The following is a 23,872-nucleotide window of genomic DNA, read 5'->3' on the forward strand; positions in this document are numbered from 1 at the left end:
CCCTCTTTACATTGCCTTTCGAGCAACTTGTCCTCATGCAACACGGTCTCAGATTGAATTTAAACAAAACTGAATTTTTGACGACCGATCCACATGAAACAACACAATCACTGTCAGCGGCAGTGATCTGTCCAGAACTGAACGATTTAAATACCTCGGGTCAACGCTATAAACCAATGGAGAACTGCGTTATCAAATCGTTTCACGCATTAACGCAATCTGGATGAAGTGACGTTCCACAACTGGTGTTCTTTGTGATCTACGTATCAACGAACGTCTCAAATCTAAAATGTACCCCAATGTCGTCCGTCCAGTCGCTCTTTATGGTTCTGAGTGTTGGCCGACTATAAAAGACAATGAACGGCGTCTAGCGGTAATGGAGACGAAGAAGTTACTGGCGTGACACGTTTTGATCACATCCGAAACGAGAATATCCGCGATCGTTATGGGAAAAATTGCGAGAGAGGCGTCTTTGATGGTATGGTCAAGCAATTCGTGCTGACGACAATTTAGTTGCCAAGATTGGTCTGAACATCGAAGTTGACGGGAAACGACCAAAAGGCAGGCCGAAACAACGGTGCCTTAATACGCCAAATGGGGACTTAATAGGCTCGAGATTGCACCCAGATCAGATCGATAGAGCCAAATGGCAAAACCGATCACAACGACCCGACCCCGCTTGTGAACGGGACAAAGGCTGAAAAAAAGAAGAAAAAGAAGAAAAACTGTTTCGCTCGATACGTCTCACCATAGGGTCAAAGGTCTTACCGTACAATACTATGATTTTGCCAGTCCGCATGTTTTCCTCGGGGACATGGGTTCGTAGCAAAAAAATTGTGAGCTTTTGGCGGCGTTCGAGAGAATAATCAACCGAAGAATTGTTGGCCCTCATTATGAAGATAAACGATTTCTTAGCCTACATAACGACGAGCGATACCTCGACCGTCAGGTTGTGGATAATATCCGCCTCATGAGGTTGCGGTGGGCGGGTCTATTAATCCGTATGGATGAGGATGATCCAGCCCGGAAAGTCTATAAGGGCAATATCTATGGTAGAAACGAAGACGAAGGAGATCCTGCCTGAGATGGGACGATGACATATGTCAGGACGCTAGACAACTTTTAGGGATATCGATTTGATGGTCCTCAACGCAAAACCAGGGTGTCTTGAGGTCCTTACTAAGGCAGGTCTAGACCGGATACTGGTTTTTGCGCGTTGCTTCTCAGTATAAAGTCAAAGCTTGTTCAAAAGAAGAATCCTTCGAGAAATGTTTGGCCTGAAATTGACATGACGGGCTCGAAAGGCAGCGGTGAGCGAGTTACCTTATGATAGAAAAAGGAAACATGGCAAACTCTGCCTCAAGTGGAGCGGGAACGTGAGCCATGATTGCAGACCGTCACTACGGATATTGAATTGGTGAAGTTCCATACAAGAGCGAGACTTTCGGAGTTCCTTATTAAGGTAGGTCGAGATTGGATAGCGTTCATTACGCCGTTTGTGGTGATGATTGTACGACGTCCGGGTACATGTTCATCTAGGTCCTTTATTATTCCGCTCCAATGCGCGCATCGATGAACTCATGGTTAGATACGCAACGGAAACCAAATAAAGATGCCTGTCATACCCCATTGCTTTAGATGGTGTGGGAAAACTTCTTCGACGGAAACCATTTCCCGCAACTTCTGTACTAAATTATATTATTATCTTTCGTCAAGATGTCGGGTGAAATTCTATTAGTTGAGGTCCCTTCTGTTTATCTTTAGATTAAGCTAGCTGTAAGGTTTTCTATTGGTTTAAATCTTTTTTAAATGTGATGTCCATTCTTTTATTTTTTAAAACGTTTTATTTATTAAAACGGTCTTTTTACGAATTTCAGATTGAGAGTGCGCAGAAGAAGGGTTGAAAAATTTACCTGTTCCTGATAGTACAATACATCATCTCTAAGAATATTCCAGGAAAATTTTGCGTATCTTAATGACATTTTTATAGTATTTCTAATATTTTGAAGAACTTCTTTAGTAGAGGAAACAAGAAAATATCTTAAGATGCAAATTTTATTTATTTAATAACTTTCTTTCGAAAAATTTTGCATGGAATTTTTAAGCTGTACAGCTCTTGGAAGTCAGGTCGTAGTGTGAATTTGCACCACAATCCTCTAATATACGGTCACCATTTTTGCAGAGGTAGTATTTGCTCTTGTCAGTATCAGGAGCATATTCTTCATATTTTTTCGCCGCATCACTTGTCAAGAAGCTTTCGCAAGTGCATGAGCTGGGTTTGGTCTTAGTGCAGCTTCCGTTGTTGAAGTACGTTCCTGTGGGGCAAAAGTCTTGGCGTGGAGTCCCATCACCATTGCAATAAATGTAGGCATTGCATAACCTAGGATCCGGGATAAACTTGCTTTTAACTCCATTGCACACGGTGTCCCAGTCGATTGCTGTAGGGGTTGATGTGGACGACGATGATGTTTTGATTGGCTTGCATTGGGCCAGCGAGCTCTTGTATACACACATTTGTCTTGCAGGATCAAAGTAATATCCTTCAGTGCAAGAGCCTTTATAACGTTTGTCGTCGTCGGAACAGTAATAATAGCTGGCACAATCTGCTTTATCGGCTATGAATTTTTCTTTGTACGCTTTATCAAGAGAACATTTTGGCATAGATTCATCTTTTTCACAAACAACTGTACCTTTCGGAACACATTCCTGACGCATACGATCCCAATCTTCTGATCCGCTGTCGCATTGGCCATTTGGTGGATCGCAATCATTTGTAGGATTGCTTTCAGTATCTGATTCACCAGCTCCGCTACAACCGTCCACATCGCTCGTCCAGGTGCAACTTTCTGTGTCTGGATCGTAAGCCAAACCAAGAGGACAAGTAGTTACATTCCACTTTCCTTGGGGTAAACACTCAACGTATTTTTTACAGTCGCTGTCGTATTTGAAACGAACATATGCACCAAGATCCAAACATTGATCCTGGTAATCGTCTGGTTCAGACTGACCTGAAGTAGTTGAACTAGGTGAGGTACTTTCTGTGGATTCACTTGAACTGCTATCTGAGACTGAACTTGCAGATGAACTCTCAGGTGTACTCTCAGATGTACTCTCGGATGTACTCTCACTTACTTCTTCTGCTCTACTGAATGCAATTGTTAACACCAGGCACAGGAAAACGAATCCTTCAGTATTAAAAAAAAAGAAAACATTAAAAAAAATTAAGAGTATGACTTATTTGACATATGTATGTAAAAGTCTACCAAAACCATGGCCTTTTCAAAAAGATGTATCAGATGATATCATTCACTCAAACGAACCAAAGAATTCAACCCTGATCAACTGTCAACAGCGATCGGAGACAAAGAGATGCCCGATCATGCATCCTTTTCAATTTGACCTTGAAAACAATGATCCGTGACGTTAATTCAAGTTCCAGAGCCACTATCCTCCGTAAATCCTAGCTAGGTGGATTTGTTGGGAACACTGACTAACAATGGAACGACCCAAGATGAACAAACCGCCTTCATCCAGATCGAGCAGCTGATATGAGATCTTGAGGTGTACATTAATGAAGTTAAAACGAAATACGTGAAGACAACGTCAGCACCAAAACCAAAACTACCGGCATCGTCCAATAGCATGCATTGCTCAACCAACAACCTCTAACATGCAGAACAATGGTCTTGCCAGTCCTCATATATTCATCAAAGAATTGGATTCCAATAGAGGAACAACCTCTTAGCTATGTTCCAAAGGAGAATTCCCAGTCCCCTACAGGAAGATCGACGATTCCGTAACCTATATAATGATAGAATTTGTGAGTGATATCATGACCGTTTGGTTGTGGATAAAATCCTGTTCAAAACGCTGTGGTGGTGAGGTCACTTAATCCGCATGTGCGGGGACGATCCAGTCAAAAGAAAATACAAGCGACATACATGGTAGGAAAATAAGGCGTAGCCGACCCTGCCCCAAATGTAGCGTTGGCCTAGACGAGGACGCCAAAAATCTGGTAGTATAATGCTTCCTATTAAAGTCTATCCTACTTGATGGATCTAGGATAAACTTAAGGGGGTTCGCAGTGAAATCTTCAAAATGTAATAATGTACAATTATTAACTGATATCGTAACAGGAAGTACCTTGAGGTCTATATAAAATAGGCAGGGACAACCATAAGCTTTTTCAGATTTTTAGATTGGATAGTTTCTGAGAATGGGTCCTTGAAGTGATTGATCCTTTCAGACCGTCGCAGGTAATGTCAAAACTATTATTTAGGTCGAAAAGAACTAGTCAGATATCCGGAACTTATCGGATACCCCATGTGATTACATTCGGTGGAAAAAAAATTTTACACTCTCCTTTTGTATGGGGGGCCTTTAAAAACTCAAGGTGGAACAATGTTACTCGCTGCATGCAAGGGGATTCGCAAGTTTTACCTTCTCACCAAATATCGTATCAATAGGAGTAACCGTTTCTGAGGAAATGAGTGCGACCGGAAGCCGGAAGCGTGTCCCGAGTTCAAAAGGACGCTAAATGCAGTTGAAATTCCAAATCAACCGAAGGTACAAGAAACTATAATAAGCGAACCCTATGGGAACCCCAGCAATAATGGATGGGTGGCCGAAACCACAGGTGGGGCGGCTTAGTAGGCATGCGGAGACCAAACCATACAGAAATATATGAGACAGCCCACAAATGGCTTCAAATGGGCAAACATATTATAGATGGCATATACGTCTATAGTCGCTAAGCTACTTAAAGCTTGACGTTGGCTGAATTTCAGGGCATGTTGGACAGATTCGTCTCGGACGCAAAAGAACGGAAACCAAAAGTGATCACCGGTGACTTCAATGCATGGAACATAGAATTGGAAATCCTATTGACGAATGCAAGAGGGCGTTCTCTCTTGAAGCCTTTAACACAGTTGGATATCATATCGACTAACGATGATCAGCTTAAAACTTATCGGAAAGAAGGGACCGGTTCGGTTGTAGATCTTACTTTTATTAGCCCTTCACTAGCTCACAATATGACCTGGACAATCGTCTTTGACCTGAAAAGCAAGTCATACGATGGCGACCTGCTCGTCTACGAATGAGGAGAACGTCAGGTCAGGACACCATACTAGACACACCCTCGGAGAGAGCTCTCCATATCACGGAATGTATCGCGGCTGCATGTGGCTCTTCCATGCTGAGACATTATACTTTCCCCCGCAGAAGACCCAACTGCCAGTGGAATAGCGAATTTTCTAACCTTTGGTCGGTGTGTTATCGTGGCAGGCGAGCGGTCCAGAGAGCAATGACTAGGATTGAATAAGAGGTGAAGTAGCGGTGTTACAAGGAAGCTCAAAAAAGTCTGAAGCTAGCTGTATAGTGAAGTAAGAGGGACTCCTTCAAACAACTTAGCGCAGAGGCGGATACAGGCCGATGAGGAAGCGCCTACAAGGTTGTCCTGGGATGATTCAAAGGCCAGGCTGCTCCACAAATTACATCTCCGAACCTCTACTATTCCCAGGATTAGTTTTCTGAGGAGAGTACGAGCGGTTACAGTCTTCAAATATCTTCATATGAAGAAAGAAGAAGAAGAAAAAAGAATTACTAATTATTTGCGGTAGGCTGGAAGACAACAAAGCGCCGGGCCTCGACGGTGTATTAAACAAAGCCCTTATGTTGCATATATTTATAATTGTTTCAAGCATGCTAGGCTAATGGAATATTTCCTAATACATGGAAAAGACAAAGGCTAGTGTTACTGCCTAAACGTTGTAAGCCTTCTGGTGAACCCTCATCCTATAGGCCTATATAACTAATGGGGAAAATTCTGGAGTAAATAATCAGATGCCTCCCGGCTGCTGAGAGTCTGGAAGACTTATCATACCGACAATTCAGCTTCTGTACGGCTAGATCAACCGTTGACGCCATCAAACTGGCACTGGAAACGGTTGCACTTACAAGTAATACGCAGTGATTAGCCTTGATGAGTAAAATGCGCTCAACTCTACCAGTTGGAACCTTATAAGGAGATCTTAACTGCTTTTGTGGACGACAGAGAGAATAAATTTTCTCCGCCGATTTTCCACAGAGCTCTGTTCTGGGACCGCTATTGTGGGGCATCATATAGAATGATGTCCACAACATTCCAGCTGCTAACGAGAGGTATGTGAGTTACGACGATGACATGGCGGTGATTGTTATGGCAAAATGGCTAGAGATCTAAGGTGAAACGAGCAACGAGGTAGCCGGAATGATGCCGATCAACATTTTGGTCGACGAGGTGACGTGCATCTATGATGGACCCGAATCTTACTTTGATTTGCACTTGGAAAAATCCGAAAGGGAGGAATCATGGAGCAAGTGGCAACAACGGTTGGGACGGGTGGGAAAAGGTCGATGGACCCATAAATTGGTTCCCAGCATCAAGGTATGGATGCAGGAAAATAAATTATGATCTCATACATTTTCTTTCACGGGACATAGAGGATACCGCTGTTTGTGGGTTGGAGATATAGATGTATCCCTAATTGATCTTCTTAGCCATCTTCTTTTTTCGCTTCACGTTTACGAAGAGACTCACCCCGGTTTCATCTGTTTTCATATAATCCGTCCTCCATGCCGCCGGATAAAAGAGGTAAAAGATTCCAAAGATGATCCAGCCCTCAAAGTTTAGAAAGACAATAACAATAGTAGAAAAAGAAGACGCGGCAGAGGCCATAGACCAGGACGCCAGACAGCTGGAAGGAGATCGACAAGCAGGAGGATCTGAAGGCTTCACTATACAGCTGGAAGGAGATCGACAAGCAGGAGGATCTGAAGGCTTGACTATAGTTGCTTGTGTGGATGAGCGTCATGCGCATGACCTCCGGTACCGTCCTAAATAAAGCATAGCGTGCGCCGTAAATGAATTACATCATTAAGATGGTGAGATAAGCTAGGGCTAGCCAGGGTGAGAGGAACTAGCTTCCATTATGCAAGGTGAATAAAAAGATTGCGAGATTGCAAGGAGAAAAAGGTGGGGCAAACTACGAGCTAAGGATCCTCCTTCAATCGAATAATTCGCTTGCAAATAAAGCCGAAGCTTTAATAACTACGAACGCTATTCTTGGACCAGAGCCCAAGCTATGACCACAGGTTCGCCTCAAACTGATCAAGTGAAATAATAGGGAAGCAACGCAATTGATGAGAGAACTTAAATGGGGATACAAAGGGAACTCTGATAAATATTCCCATTTGGTGGTACCTTATACCAGAAATACCTGGGAAACCTGTGCATGTACTGACCCATTTCTATGATCTTAGTTATCTTAGACTAGAGAGAGGAGCTTAGTGTCAACACGAACAGCAAACAAACCACTAAAAGAAACTAACTAAGCCTTGCAACTGGACTTGTTGAGAAAGAGGAACCTGGAGGTTTCTTAAGAGAGTTGGGAATAGAGAAACTAACAAAATTACTGTGATCCAAAGTGTAACGGCCTCTTCGCAGAGGGTCCACCTTTGGTTAAACATAAAAGACTCAAAAATATCAATGGCCATCGAAGCCTTCTTCGACTGGCATAGAAGGGTGACATTAAAGAGTCTTCTACTCTTGAACACCGAATCATCTTTAGCAAACGAGGATTAAGCTCCAGAGAGACTTTTTCTTATTCTGACCCTGCAACTACGGAAAACGCATGGACACTTCTTTCGCAAATGAGATATGAAGCACAAGTAGAAACAGATCCCAGGTCACCTTTCAATTGCACAAAGGTTTCCAATAGAGCTGAAAAAAATTTCTTAGCCCAACTTTCTTGCCTAGGCGAAACCCATATCAAAAATCACAACCTCATATCATACCAAAGGACACTAGCTAGGGCCTAACACTTATCAGGAATTTCGCTGATTGAAGGACACTTCAAAGCAGATTGCGAATTAAGAAGGAGTTCTTTTGATCCCTCGATTTCTAGACTCTCTAGTTCATAGACTGACTAGAACCCTAGAAACCAAACCTACACCTCGAAATAGAACTCCACGAAACCTGACTAACACTTTCTAGGATATCCACTTTACTGACGATTATCACTTCGACCCCTTTCTACCACGACAAACAACTGAAAACTCAAAACACTCAAGATCACTTTCAGTACTTTACCTTTCCTCATTTTGAATGGCAATTTTCTGTCCTTTAAGTTGATGAAAGTTCCGCTTGGATGAAGACTCTTAAGCCCGGAGGCACTTGACTACCATCCTGAGTATTTTGGATGGCCTTATATACTTCAATCCCAGCTTATCCACATAACGCTGTTGTCTTCACTTTTAATCAACCGGAACAGCTTAATAACCGATGCATGAAAAGATAATCCGGAAAAAAAAGATATTCACGGTCAAAATCTGAAATTCGAATCAGCCGATAAAGGTAATTTTGAACATATGAAAGTGATTAGGCAATGTAGTCTTTGAAATTAAAGTGCGGAAATTGAAGAACACTAACTCTTCGGGCGACAATTATCTTGTGGTAGATCATGTTAGTGATTATACCAGGAATTTAATTTCCTCGTGGATGTAACCAGAAACTTCAGAAGCAATTTACTCTTAACAACTGGAAAGCTAATTTAACAAGGGCCCAAGTTAAAACTGATTTTTTTTACTGAACAGCGCCATTACATTCGAAAAGGCTCAAAGGAAGCTATTAGTGCTTCGTCCTTTTCAAAATTGAGAGACCCCTAAAGTCCTAAGCAACAAGCAAGCAATAGGTACCCGCAAACCTAATTGGTACTTTCCATTAAACCCCTGAACTCTGGAACCATTCTTCTGACCTTGAATATGGATCACAGCCATTATCCAAGTAAGTCCTTTTAGACTTTCAGATGCTCAAATTTTGAACCTCCATCTCTTCACGGCCCAACTCATTGCAATCTTTTTTTTGGTTTTGGGTAGAAAGGTAAAATGCATTTGCGCACAATGTACCGGACTCCTGTCCCAGACAACACTTCCCTGATGCATCTAGAAACCGTTTGACACATTACCTCAGGCAATGTAGCGAGCCTCAACAACTTCGTGTCTCTCCTATTCATCTCTCTCCTTTTGCCTTAAGAATGCCTTTAGGGAAACATGCTACTCTGCTCCACATGTTCTCGCTCGGCATCATAGTCTCATTTATGGTGTCCAAGGACACTGAAGACTCTTCCGTCAACAGGCAAGGGCGATAGCACTTGAACCTTGTGAAGGAAAAAATGGTATTCCAGGCTTCATCGGCCACATCCTTAGAGTAAACGCAGCCGAGCTTAATAAGATACGGGCTCCATCTACTCTTCGATTCTCTCTCCAACAATTGCTGATATGCGCTGAGGGTGCGAGCTCTCCTTTGACAACCGAAGGCTTCCTTGCTTGCCTCACCTTTTCTGAATTGTATAGTCCTCCAATCAGAAGCACGGAGAGAAGAATAAGTCCTGATATCACCATCACTACTGGCTTTGGGACGGTGCGATAGGCAGACGCAACTCACAAAGCCCTCGCCGTTGTAGTTGCATGGCGCTTGCCGTATATCCCCTTACTGCAATAATTTGGAACCGTAAACAAAAGTAGCCTAAACACACTCACCAATAAACGACGCCTACTGAATAAAAATCCTCCAGGATTGGGCACATCACAGACATTTTAGCTCCAGCCTTGTCTACAACGTTGCGAATCTGCTCGAAGAAGCTCATCTCCATGTCTATCATGTGCCACCGGTATCGACATGACATTGGTTTCACGAACCTGAATAAGGAGAACTGTGCGAATCCTCTCCTTGGTCAGGATGACTACTTCGGTTTTCTTCCGAGTTAGGGATACAGGGAACATCATTCACATATCCGAACATGTGTGATTCATCAGGCATCTCAAATCGTAATAGACTATCATATTAGGCTTTCCAAGGGTTCGGACCAAGGATAGAGCCGTGAGTTGCCCCTGGTATGACCTTCATTCTTTACTACCCTTCTCGGGTATCATAGAGCAGGTCGCTGTCTTCTAAATAGTCCCTCAATATCCGCAAATGGTAGCTTGAAATATGAAACAATTATCCAGCACGTTGAATATGTCCCACCCCCTCGCTAAATAGAAGGCGTTTCTTACATCTAGTGTCACAAGGAGCACCATTTTCTCGACAGAGGCGTCTCATCGTTTGGACCACTTCCTCAGTCGCATTCATTGTGAATCGCCCCGTTCTAAAACCATATTGTTTTGGTTGGAAGTCTTCCGCTGCACACATTACGTCAATCTTGGCTTGATGAGCTTCTCAACTAGTTCCCCCGTTATGTCTAATATTTTGAGAAAACGGTACACCAGCGATGCCTTGGGACCGTCTTGGCCCTTGCTTAACAGCACTAGCCTCGAAACCTTCCAGCGGTGGAAAAGCACCCAGTGTCAAGCATGCGTTGACTGCACTGAGTCGCTTGTTCAACTTATACTGGAATACCAGTGTCAGCACCTCGCTGGAAATACCATCCCTTTCTGATACCTTTTTGTCCTTCGTGGACCACTTCTTCCAGTTCCTTTGCAGGGAAAAACTGACATTCCTCAGTAATCTGCCTCTCAACAACGGCGTCGTCTTGGATGGAGTGGGCAGGAAAAAACGCCCGGACACTGTTTCCATGTAACAGGGTGAACGGCAGGCACCACGATTTTTGGGAACGAACTCATACTCGAGGCTCTCAACTCTTGTCAAGAACATGCCTTTCGGCCATTGATTTCGTAGCGGAGTCAATTTTTCGCTTTCTTCTATTCTATAGGCCTAAGTGATACCTCATTTACTCGCTAAGCAATCTATCGCAGTCTGAGGCAGTTCCTTGGTAAAATTGTATATTCAGCCTTCCGCAAGCACACAAGGGACTTCCTGTGACTGAGTCTCCTTTTGTAAGGATCATTGTTGAATCCAGTAATGATTCAGTCAGTCAATTCATCTGTGCGGGCCCGGGTCTTGGTGCTCATTTACCCCTGTGGATAGAGTTTGTCAGCGTCAATCCTCCCTATGTTTTACCAACTAAGTATTTGCCGGACTTTAGAACATTGGCGGGAGCCGTTTGTCAATTCGAAGGAAATGTACTAGTGATCGCCGGGGCCGTGAAGTCTCCCATTACCCTCCATCGCTGCACCGCTGACAATAACGGCTCCATTGCAAAAGTGACGTCAGTGATAGTGCCATAGCGACCAAGACCTCGGAATGTCAGAACGTTACTGATATTTAGAACAATAACTCATTCCCTGGCAGCCATCTCCGAAATTATTAAAAATAATCCTTGTCGCGGCAATCCAATTGAATCCGGGCCTTGATGTGTGTTAAAGCGCTTTATCCAATAGCGTAGCGGCATATAGAGGCCTACAGTACCCTGTAGGAGACAATATGGCCAGCAATGTGCTCGTCAATGATCACTACCTTGATTTGGCTCAGTTACTCATTCACAGCTGAGACGACTGGTAACCGGCGTCAAGTTACGATGTAAATCTCGCTGCCACCAGTGAAATTTGAACCACCCTCCCTATGACAGCCAGGCGCTGTAATGGCTGAGCCATCCAAACACATTTCCAAAATTGTTGTACCCCGAAAATTTGATTGAGGCGTCCCCCATTAGGCCTCGGGTTCCCTTCCAACTAAAGCTCTCTCCCCTTGTTTCAAATCCCATCCACTAAAGCGTCGAACCTATTCCGAAAAAATGTCACTTTCGTACAATGAATCCAAGCAAAGTTATCTCCTTGGCAATGGTCCCATTTCTTTCACACAGATGGCAACTGCGCTAGTTAGTAGGTCCCATCCCCTTACTGCTCAAGATATGGATTGATCATGGTACCTGCATGTTCACCTTTTGCATCTCTTCTTGGGTTTACCAAGAAGACCACCCTCCGGAGCCAGGGATGTGAGCCACATCACCCTTCTGCAGGGACAGTGACAATAGCCAATTTTTGCGCTCTGGAGTTGGACGGATGTAACTAACACCTAGAGGCTGCTTATATCTGGGTAACGCTTTTTTTATCACCCCCTCCACTGCTTCCGTCTTCCAGACCACCCCGCATTTCATTCTACAACCTACAACCTTATTCGAAAGGTCCATTCTGTCAATGAGATAACTTAAATAAATAAATAAATAAATAAATAAATAAATAAATAAATAAATAAATAAATAAATAAATAAATAAATAAATAAATAAATAAATAAATAAATAAATAAATAAATAAATAAATAAATAAATAAATAAATAAATAAATAAATAAATAAATAAATAAATAAATAAATAAATAAATAAATAAATAAATAAATAAATAAATAAATAAATAAATAAATAAATAAATAAATAAATAAATAAATAAATAAATAAATAAATAAATAAATAAATAAATAAATAAATAAATAAATAAATAAATAAATAAATAAATAAATAAATAAATAAATAAATAAATAAATAAATAAATAAATAAATAAATAAATAAATAAATAAATAAATAAATAAATAAATAAATAAATAAATAAATAAATAAATAAATAAATAAATAAATAAATAAATAAATAAATAAATAAATAAATAAATAAATAAATAAATAAATAAATAAATAAATAAATAAATAAATAAATAAATAAATAAATAAATAAATAAATAAATAAATAAATAAATAAATAAATAAATAAATAAATAAATAAATAAATAAATAAATAAATAAATAAATAAATAAATAAATAAATAAATAAATAAATAAACATTACTTTACTACCTGATAGCATCCAGGTGGGGATGTTGAGATTATTCTGGACTCCAAGTTGTGCCAGGACATCAGCACCATTACGCTCCTCCTCTGAAAGCCAGAGAAAGCCCTTTTTAAACAATGGTAGCTCAGAAACCCTCTCCAAGGTCAGTCGCGCACCCTCCCACACACCGTTACAGGAGGAGCAGTACAGTTCGTGCTTTCATCGACAAAGTTATCCGCAACATTTTACAGCATACACCTACCGACTCAAAACATAGTGTAATCCCTTGGAAAGATGCAATCCTTACAGCTAGAAAGAGTTTCCTCCTAAGTTGCTCCCACTGTTCTGTATCGTAACCGGAAGGATTGGTGTCGTTATACAAGAGCCATCCATTGACTTCGATAGCCTTGGCTGCAACGAAGACTTAGCCGTTGCGACCAAGCCCTCCTTTGCAGGCATTTGATTCGAAGATTTGGGACTGCTATCAAATTGGTTTATCCTTAGCTGCAGACCTCACAGATGATCCTTTCCCTTCAATATTGGCACAACCCAGGGGTTTTACTTTGCTTGAAGGCACTTTGCCCGAAGGTGGTTTGTGCGAAGACGGTTTGCCCGAAGGCTGTTTGCCCGGAAGCGTTGTTTTACCCAAACGCTGTTTGCCCGGAGGCTGTTTGCTGCCCGAAGACAGGTAAGACTTTAGCCTCAGCAAGTGGCGCCGAGTTAAGCCCGGAGTCAGGAATTCAGACAGAGACGAACTGTTTCGGCTCATCCGTTAAGGACTGGGTCCCAATAGGGTTGGTTTCCACGTGAATGAGTGTCGAATCTGAGTCTAGACTCAGATTCTTCATCGAAGAACTCATGGTTGACCCTTCGCTCGAGGTCGGATCACCATGACCAAGGTGCTGTTGAATTCTTTTGTTTATTAAGCCTTTAGTTTCTTCATAGTTGCCTGCCATACCCAGAGTTCACCGTTCACATAATCTCACTTTAGTTTGGTATTGCATGTAGCTTTACTAGCTGTAAAATTCTAAATTCTCACCATCAAAAAGCACTCTTTCCAAAATATTAAGACTGGTTTCACCAGGACTTTATTCCAATTAAAAAAAATTACATTTAGTCATCATTTAAAAGAAGCGGTTCATATTTACGATGTAGCAACGCAACTTTCATCGTCCTGGCTCCAAATTGTACCCGGCATACATGTCTTCTCCTGGCGCATGCCATCCTTACACTCCCAGTATTTATTTTTCTCAGCATGTGGAAATTTACCCGAAAGAATTTTACTCCAATCTTCGCAGGTACAACGACTTGGGCGTTGTGAAACACATTTCCCATCGTCAAAATACAAACCAGCTTTGCAAAAGTGCTGCTCTCCAGCTGTGCCTCCATTGCAGAGATAGTAAGCGGTACATATATCTGGATCTTCAACAAATGTTCCAGCTTTTTTTCCTTGACAAATGGTACTAGGAGAACTACCTTCAACGGAGCATGGCAAATTCTCTTTATAGGTGCAACGCTGTTGGACTGGGTCGAAATTGTAGATTTTCGCATCACAAGAACCTTTATAACGTTCGCCATCTTGACACAGGTAATATCCAGCGCAATTTGTGGGGTCTGCCACGAACTTTCCACCGTATTTATTTTTGTTAGTTTGGTCAAGGGTACAATCTGGTCTTGCTCCGTCTGTTAATTCGACAATGGTGAATTCTGGTACACACTGATCCCTCATTTTGTCTAAGATTGTACCGGGTTTGTTCTCACATTTATCAGGACCATTTTGTACAAAACATGTTGTAGCACCTGTACTAGTCCGCCACGAGCAAGTTTTAGTTTCGAGGTTGAATCCAGTGCCATGATGGCATTCTTCAGTACTATAAACGTTAGGTGTGGTCCCACAGACAAAAAACTCAGTGCAGTTGGCTGAATTCGCCTCGCGATCGAATGGCTGACCACTGCCATCACATGTATCAGCCTCCACAAAAATATATCTAGCAGTAAGCGCCAAAATATTGACGACAAAATAAATCAGGATACCTGCAAAAGCAACAAATTTAGATATATCAACTTTAAAATTCAGCATTAAAGGTATTTCATAAAGACAAACAATGGCGTATTGTGTAGAAATGTGATAAGATTTAACTGATATCGGCACCGACAAAGTCATCATCAATGGCGCAACAACCGGTATCCGGTCTAGGTCTGCCTTAATATGGACCTCCAGACATCCCGGTTTTGCGCCGAGGTCCACCAATTCGATATTCCTAAAAGCTGTCTGGCGTCCTGACCTACGCCATCGCTCCATCTTAGGAGTGACAAAGTGTTCGGCAAAAATTAGGATGAGGATGTCTAGTCTGGATCTGGAAAGCACTTTTCAACTAACATAATTAGTACGCTCGACATATTTAGATTTTGAAAACTTTTCCTAGATAGAAACGTCTGCGCAGAGTTGAGAGAAAGTACAACCTTCATGACATAAGTTGAAAATGCCCAAGACTTCAACTGCCAGCCTTGACACCATCTTCAAAGGGGATCCTAAAGAAGGACAGAGTCTCCAGAGCTCCATGATTAGGCTCTAAGGTTCGTTTTCAACCCCAATGAGAGGAGCAATCTGCAATAAGCTGCGCGGACCCACCTTCAAACTTTCAGATCTTTTAAAGCCAATCCAAAACTTTGCCAATGTCCGCAGGATGTTATTCGTAACAGGCGCTCGCAGATGCACTCTCCGTTCACACTATCCAATGAAAACTATTTCAGAATCTGTGAAAACCACGCGAATATTCTAACATATCATAATCAGCATTTAATACACTCAAAGTCTCCCCTGCTTCCCATAAAAAGGGACAAACGTTTGTGAGCCAGCAATATAGGATAATGATATCGAGGACCGCTGAACGCCCGTTTTCTCTTACTTGAGCGAAATTTCTCACAATATAAGCTGGACACTCTTCCTAAGCGAAATGAGATTGTAGGAATCTGGAGAGCACTCCCTTCCTCTTGCATCTTCACAATCGCGCCAATCAAAATGGTCCTAATGATCAAAAAAGCCTAACCCAGCGCTGGTTCCAAAAGGTCCGTAATACCCTTCCTGCATAGATACGCCCCCTGTTGACACCATCGAAAGCTTTCTCGAAATCGATGGAAAGGAGATGAAGCGAAGATCTAAATCTCGCGCACTGTTCCAACATGATCCGTAGAATGTTGATTTGGTCAATTCAGAAGGATCCAGAGCGGAAACCAGCCTACTGTATGCCGATCAAGCTTTCCAGACTTTCTTTGATGCGTCCCAGGATTACTTTAGCCATTATTTTACCACCATCGGGGAGCACGCAGATACCAATCCAATTGTCACACTCAAAGCGGGTACCCATCTTGGAATCTTAACGATCATCCACTTCCTCTATTCGCTGGGAAAAGTGTAGGATTCCCAAGGTTTTCGTACGAGGAGGAGTAGTAGATTTGCAGCGACTGCAGGTGCAGCCATAAATAAATCAATTGGGAAATCGTCAATCCCAGCAGCTTTATTCCGTTTGAGTGATCCGCACGCTACGGTGATTAGCCATTTTATCTACAAGAGGTGTTGCTTGTCATCTTGGATGAGAAGTCGACCCTCTTCGTTCTTCACAGGACCATTGAAATTTGCGTCCACACGCAAGGTATTAGATGGGGTACCGTCCGCTTCCCAAATCAGGACTACACCGAATTCCCGCTTGTCACGACGTGTTCAAGGAAGAACTTCTCAGGATTTCGCTTGGTAGCGAAGTTCTTGTATCGTATCGATCAATACTTCAACTCCTTCCGTTCACCGATTCACTTCCACGGCTCAGCAGTCCGCCAAGTCTTATGGCGCTCCCTCGGGACATGGCCACCGACCTGTGTATCACCCGAAAAAGGAACATTTCTAATGGCGGTCCAATACTTATCGATATTTTCAGGCGGGTTACTGTCTATATATGTCGTCCGATCAGCGAGATAGCTCTCAGACTATCGAGCGACAGCCGGATCATGCAAGTGGTCGATGCGAACGAAGGTAAGCGACTATCAGATACTGGTCTCTTTCGAGGCCGATGTCAGTGCCTCTCTTGTTACGCATATTCAAGAGACAACTCCTAAATCTACTGCTGACCGCGAAGTGATTGATTGCTCACACAGTGTCGATCAGTTGAAGTTCGAACAATGTGCAACCAAGGCGCAAGAAGGGCAAAAAGGAGAGGAGAACTCCCCACAGTCCCAGGCGCTTAGGCGCAGGAATGTCCAGCTTATATTATATGATAATAGTCAAGGCTCAAATTGCAAAATGAGTATTCTGAGGAGCTTCATTACCAATGTCGAGGAGCATGCACACATTCCAGAAATTACTCATAATCCGTTTCCGATAGCCAAAGATCTTCGGTCTAAGGTCAGTCCCTCCTCAGGGATCATCAGTGATCTTCAACGGGTCGCTTACGATACGGAGAGTGATATCCCCGAGGTACCCAAGTAAATCGTCATGACCTCTTAGCTGGCAGTATACCTACGTCCAAGGGAGTAGCCTTGTGAAAGCCTCTCGGTGAAGAGTGAGTCGCGAATGACCAGAACATATCGGGATACAATGGGAATCCTCGGAGCCGTCCACAGCTCTCCGCTGACGTAGGGCGATAAGAGCCTAGCTCTACCAGTGGTAATTGTGACGTGTATCGGTTCAGTGTTAGTAGACCGCGTTACCCAGAGCGAACGCTGATCCGTCCATGAGGTCTGGGATCAGCTAAGCGTAGGAGGAGTATCCCCAAAAGTAGACCCTTTCCTGACTATTGTGGTCCGCTCCCTTGGACACGATGCATTGGTGAAATTCCCATAGGGAATAATCATAATATTACAAAAAACATCAACCAAATTTCAGGAAAGGAGGAAGAGCTCGCTGCATTTGGGCGCAGCACAAAAATGCGTCGCTCAGCGCAACGACCAGCAAAAGAGACAGCTAGGGCTGAAATATCCGATGTGACTTACCAAGTGACGCGACTGGCGGTGTGAGGGCGGTAACTGCAATACCCTGTAATGTCATTGTTCCGGAAAATAACAAGTCAGAATCGCTCGTCCTGAACAGCTGAGCGGATACGAACCTTCTAGCTAGAGCCGAAGAGGAGAGGCTTATCAGGAAATTCACGAGAGTGGTGAAACGTATACAGTCGGTAACGTTCCTCCAGAAGAATGTCAGCAAAGGCGTCAAAAACGGGCTGATGGAATTGAAGGGACTTCTGGACAGCATCTCCTTCTACAGGCGAACGTAGAGAGTAGCGGAAAGCGAACTGGCTACGCCGTCAGAACCCCGAGATCTTGACTGACAGAAAAAGTTAACATGGAGGATTCCATAGAGGATGAATGTCCAGAGGTAACCAATGGACGGATAGTTAACACTTTTGTGATGTCCCTGAATCACTTTTGCGTCTGAAGCTCTAGCACTATCGGTGGACAGGTGACGAGTCCTAGAAGACTTCTCGGCAAGTGATCACCATTGCATCGCGTTCGAAGTGACGCTGCTTGTCGGCGTGCCCTTGCTCTTCGTATTGCAGAAAAAGCTACGATTAACGACTTCGCGGATGACCTGATTATAGTTGTTACAGCATAGCCTCCAAAGGATGTAGAGGCTAGATAGAGCTGACCTTAACGGATGCAAAATCGGAAGCGGTGTTTAGTGGAAGTCGATGGTCCTGAGGCTGATGGTTGATGTAAAATTTAAGCTCCAGGGAGTACCTAGAGTATGCATGTCAAAAGGCACAAAATTGTAGCCAAATATTACCAAGGTGACGCGTTCCCTTCTACTTCATGGGTTACCTGTGGGCGAAGGCATTATTCACTGACCAAAAATAGACGCTAGCACCCGCGAAGATGAATGGTTGGTTGGTTGGTTTTAGATTCTGACGGAAGAGTAGGGCTGCCGGCGCAAATTGATCCAGGATCGCAGCCACCATTCCTTTCTGCCAGGGCTGCAAAACGAATTGGACTGCGACTATGGCAAACGTCGCCGGAATTGGAGGCAATAAGACAACAACTGTCCGGAAAAAGGAAGGATTCGAAACGCTTCAACGTTCCCCTCAAGTCTCGACCTTCTTCTCAAGGCCTTGACTATGGAAAAGCTGACTTCAACGCGCTCAGAGGGAAGCATTTTTGTAGATAGTTTGGGCCATTAGAACTCGCAGATCTATACTTAAATGATCCAGGAAATTTTAAGTTGATTCTTGGAGTTGAAACCGTTGAAAAGGTTGTTAAAGATGTGTTGAGAAAATGTGATCCCTTATCAGCCCAAAAAACTGCACTGGATTAGATAATTTCCGCACAAATTATGAGGCTCGGACAATTTTAATCAACGGGAATAACATTCACAGCGGATTTCTGTAAGCAGAAGGACGATTCTTCGATGGCCAAGCAGAAAAAACCAAAAGAAAATCCAATCCAGCAGAAACGAGGAGAACTTTATTCCAATGAAAACCACATGAACAGTACGGAGCCCCCATCTAAGGGTAAACTGGGGGTAACAGATTTATACTCCGCTTAGACGCCGCCTTGTCATGCTGAGGTGGGCCTGTGGTACTCTACTACTCTAAGAGTGTCCAAAACGCATCAAGATTCAAGCAACGGATTTTAACTCTCCTAGTGGTAAGTCATAAGCTTGAAGTCCACCTGCGACAGGTCTCACCAAATTCACGTGCTCTCCACTTCAGTGAAAACCTTCACCCAGTGCTAACAGCGCAGTCAATTGAAACGGAGAGTTCAGCGATTCCCTTAATGGGAAAAACTGGAGAACCCGCTATTGCTGGTCAGTCGGTGCCACTGTCGGCCAATTCTTTCAGAAAACGGGGGAGGAAAATACGGCAGAAGGAAACTTCAGCCGCAAAGGAGATGGAACTAAGGACCAAACCTTGCCTAATAGAACCTTCTATTCCGCGTCTACTGGGAAAAGCGTAGAAAATGGAAGCTGGATGATATGGACCCAACTGGTTTAATACCAATAGATGGAAATGGATCCATACAAAGAGAAAGATTCCCAGCCGACGTCAGCAGAAGGTACTGTGAATAAAGGTGAAGCTTGTTGGGAATGAGGACATGGACGTTGATGCACACCCAAATGTGGCAGCATCCAAAGAATTCGGGAGCAAGCAGGTTACCCCAGTGAGACTCACACTGGACGCAGGTGACTGTTCTTTCAGTGGTAATGGGAACAAAAAGTGCATGACCAACACATTTGTGGTGGGTATCGCTCGGTTGTGCTCCGTATATGACCTGCTTCCTCCAGTCAACGAGGAGATCTCAACGAAACTGTTTCCTCTCATGGCAATATGAGTAAGGAAGGAGGAAAAGGAAAGGACATATGTTTCACTGCAGCCTCAATTCTGACGGCTAAAATGAGGATTGCTTTTAAGGAACCCAAAATTTCAGAGCAAGTCCTGTCCTTCGGGAATACGTATGTAAGTTGGAGCTTACACCAAGGCCATAGCTTAATAATCAAGTGTTTCGGGATGGGCTTCCTCATTTGGAGTCTACCTATGAGGTTCTTTTAAAATGACTCCAGCAGGGTATCCTAGCTTTTAATCCTAACACCGGCCCAAGTTCACTGTTGTAAATACCGAGCTGAGACATGTTGGTTGTTGTATACCCAGACCAGACCCCGGACAATGATCACAGACACTAGAGGGTAAAATACTGCCAAAAGGAACGTGTCCATAAATATGGAGTTTTTAAATTTGCTGACCAAACTGAACCAAAAAAGTCTAAAGGTGGTCAGGGACAGTCACCATATGCTTTACTTTTTCTTGGAAAACAAGAGCGTTTGTTGATGGGTACATGAGCAGTACTGCACCACCAGCTGCGGCTATTCTTAGAATAAGTGGATTAGAAGGGGATCGAAACTTTGACGGCACAGGACGAGGGAAACCTGATTACATGCCATCTAACTATTTTCTGTTGCTTATAATACTGAACGAAAACATTAAGATTGGTCAACTCAACCTGCAGCACCCCAAAGCCTTTTCCTTTATACTGACATCAGGGCTGGCAAAGTTCCAGGATTGTCCTTATATTTTTCATCTTACAAAACGATATTAACGGCAAGAGAAAATAACATCGGATTCTTTGTGTCCTCCGCCAATGCAAGAACTATAGGATATGATGGTGTATACAGAAGCAAACGGCCTTAACTATTAGCGAACGCTCAACAAACGCAATCCTAGAGGAATGAAAGTATTTGATTTCATTACTTAACCTGGTCTCGTGACTGCGCACGTAGGGTGACCTAACAACCTGCACTTCAGAGATGTTGCAGTTAAATAGAGACTGGCGATTGTTAAAGCCTCGCTGTCAAACCGTCATACAACGACTATATTCTAGGAAAATGGATTGGGCGAAATTCAATGAACGTCCAGGTAGTAAGGTACCTCCTTAGGCGACCAAAGACTTCTTTGGCGATAGGACTGGAAACTCGCAATCGCACACTTTTAGAGTGCTTCGAATAGGCTTGTACATGTCCCAAGTGGATTCGAGAGCTAGAAAACCCCAGAAAATGAACCAGACTTGTTCTGAACAAGAGGCTCCTAAAATGCTTAAGCGAGGCTCCTTTAGGACATACTGTGAAGGATTGGAACGAGAAAGAGAGACCTAAAGACTGTGCAGAATCCTTAAAAGAGATGGGTCGACCAAGTTGGACTCTCTTAGAAAACCGAACCACGAAAAAGTTGCAATGGGAGTCGGAACACTGCGAAAGCGGTGGTTACCAATCACGAAGCAAGAATTTTTATGCTGTCCTCCAAGCAACGGGCGTTCGTGGATATTAAAGGGACCTTTGACTGTGTGCCATTCGTTCATTGCAAACCATTCTTTGTCCGGAACTCTGCTCAGTACAAAGAGGTCTTTACTTTTAAAAACTGATGCAAAGCCGGAAAATGAGTGGTCCGTACACCAAAAACCCTGAAGAAACAAACTTTTGTACCCTTCAGAATATCTTTGGAAGTGAAGCATTGTGAAGTCTTCCGGTATAAACACTTTTCATCAGAGGGTAGGCCCTCCAAATTGACAAACAACCAGATGAGAATTGAAAATAGCACTTTCATCACCGATTACCAGATTGTACATTACCTTTCGCCATTTTTGATGATACAGTAAACTTCGTTTCTTTCCAGAATTTGAATCGAGTATAAACTTTCAGTAGGTAGGTCACTTCACTATTAATCCCCTTCCTTTGCACACCTTTTTATATAAAACCTAAACTTCCGATTATTCGTTTATCGTCATTGTTTTTGTTTCCAATAAACATTGACTAGGTCAATAGCCAATACTTCCAAATGGTAATCTTCAAAATCGAGGGTTGACGTCCCGATTATTGATTTTGTTGATTTTGTAGCCGATAAGCTTAATTTTCAACATTCAAAAATAATTAGAATGCACTTGGAAGTACGAATTTTCGTCTTTGTGTTTTCAAAATAAAACGGACAAATTGGGCAATCAGAATTTGTCCAGACATAATTAACTGACAACGAATATGTAACACCTTCCGCCAGACCGTTAACTTTGTAGGTCAAACAAACAGACATTGCAACTGTCGTTGAACAATCGCGTCAATCATTTGGAAGAAAGGAATTAATTAAGCTGGAAGCCATTGTTATCGTTTGTCTTTGTTTGAAGGACTAATGATGTGTAATGCAGAAGCAGTTCCGGAAGAAACCGATCCTGAGAGAATCTTTACAATGATAAAATACCAACAGTTACAATGAAGGTCCAAGGGGTTTCACGTGAGTACCTGCTATGTAGGCATAATCCAGTGGTCCTCTTTGGACACGGATTGATTTAGAGTCCACAATCAGAGACCTGCTATGATTGAAACTCATTTATTTATGAGTCCCGGCTCAAACCTCAGAACTAAGGAGTACGGCCCCCGAGTTGCATAGCGGAACTCCACGCTCAACCCCACGAGGAGGCCCGCCCGCAATATAGGTAAAACTACAATCACCATGAAACTCCCCAAAGCGTGCCAACCGGAAATAACCGGGCAAAGAACATATCTCCCAGGAATTCTTCCGGAACATATGCTTTACAGGACAATCCAGATTCCCATGGTACCAGTCGATCTTACTTTATTCAGCTTCAATTTCGGGAAAGGTATTGCTGATCTCATTTAAGGGTATGCTCTGCCTTCAGCGAAAATGGCGAAAGAGAAAGGGTTGTAAATAGATGGCTAATGTTCAGGAAAAAACACCCTGCAATCAAGGAGTGGTTGGCGAGAAAGCAAGGAAAATTAATTATGACCTTCGTAGCGTCCACAGCTAAGCGACAGGTGTAGTCTTTCCTTCGTCTTCTTCAGATCCAATCAACAAGGGACATCCTCCAAAATAATAGCCCCAAGATGTCAAGGAAGGGTGGGAACCTCAGAAGCCGCGCCTCACTAAACATCTGAGGGATGGATGACAATGATCGAGAAGTTGATCCTTCTTGGATCCTCCCTTCCAATCTCGGCGCTTGGGTCTGATTTTTTACAGCTCCACGTGCACGGTCGGGCCATCTTTTTCATTTTTATTTCCAGGTTTAGCTCGCTTGTTTTTATTTTATAAGGTGCACGCGAGTCCCCGTGTTTGTGTCTTTCAGGATCCAGTGCGGATCCATGCACCGGAATATTTGTAAAAATAGCACGTGAGGGATCAAAGCGCTCAATGGACCCCCCACATTTCCAAGCCTGGCTAGGACAGAGACGTGGAAGCACGTGTCAGTAGAGCGTTTCGGTGGAGCTTCCATATTTACGAGCGGACCTACACGGTCAAGTTAGCCTATTTTCTTAGGTTTTTGGGATAGTTCTTCACTCGTGGTCGTCTCCCGCCATTTAGGATGGTTTTTTGACTACATACAACCAATTTCAGTCATTATAACTCACCTAGCTTTTCATGCGGCATGATTTTCTGCGATGGAGTCCTGAAAAATCCTGAGCGCGTATTCATCCACTCACTAAATATCGACAAAAAGGCGACCAAATTAGATAATCCAAATCTCCTTTGAAATTTACAAACATTCCAAAGATGTATTTGCTGTACTGTCTGTTTTCGCCCCAACCGCTTGACCATAATCCTACTCAGGACTTCACAAAAAGTAAGGAGAGAAATATGGCCCTATACCCCCAAGCATTACTTCTATCCTTCCCCAGTAACTTCAGGAGCACAACA

The 23,872-nt window shown here is 42.9% G+C and overlaps 2 protein-coding genes across 2 annotated transcripts; both read right to left on the bottom strand.

The window, feature by feature from the left end:
• Positions 1-2,047: 2,047 nt before the first annotated feature.
• LOC119650298 (peritrophin-48-like) lies at positions 2,048-8,263 on the bottom strand. The gene is made up of 2 exons (XM_038052936.1): positions 8,132-8,263; positions 2,048-3,185 (listed from the first exon to the last, which is right to left on the bottom strand). The coding sequence occupies exons 1-2, from the start codon at positions 8,139-8,141 to the stop codon at positions 2,101-2,103; spliced, it is 1,095 nt and encodes a 364-aa protein (XP_037908864.1). The 5' UTR covers positions 8,142-8,263; the 3' UTR covers positions 2,048-2,100.
• Positions 8,264-13,752: 5,489 nt separating this feature from the next.
• LOC119648708 lies at positions 13,753-21,882 on the bottom strand. The gene is made up of 2 exons (XM_038050515.1): positions 21,801-21,882; positions 13,753-14,732 (listed from the first exon to the last, which is right to left on the bottom strand). The coding sequence occupies exons 1-2, from the start codon at positions 21,808-21,810 to the stop codon at positions 13,843-13,845; spliced, it is 900 nt and encodes a 299-aa protein (XP_037906443.1). The 5' UTR covers positions 21,811-21,882; the 3' UTR covers positions 13,753-13,842.
• Positions 21,883-23,872: the final 1,990 nt, after the last annotated feature.

This window comes from Hermetia illucens, chromosome 2, assembly GCF_905115235.1.
Source record: "Hermetia illucens chromosome 2, iHerIll2.2.curated.20191125, whole genome shotgun sequence".
NCBI classification, from domain to species: domain Eukaryota; kingdom Metazoa; phylum Arthropoda; class Insecta; order Diptera; family Stratiomyidae; genus Hermetia; species Hermetia illucens.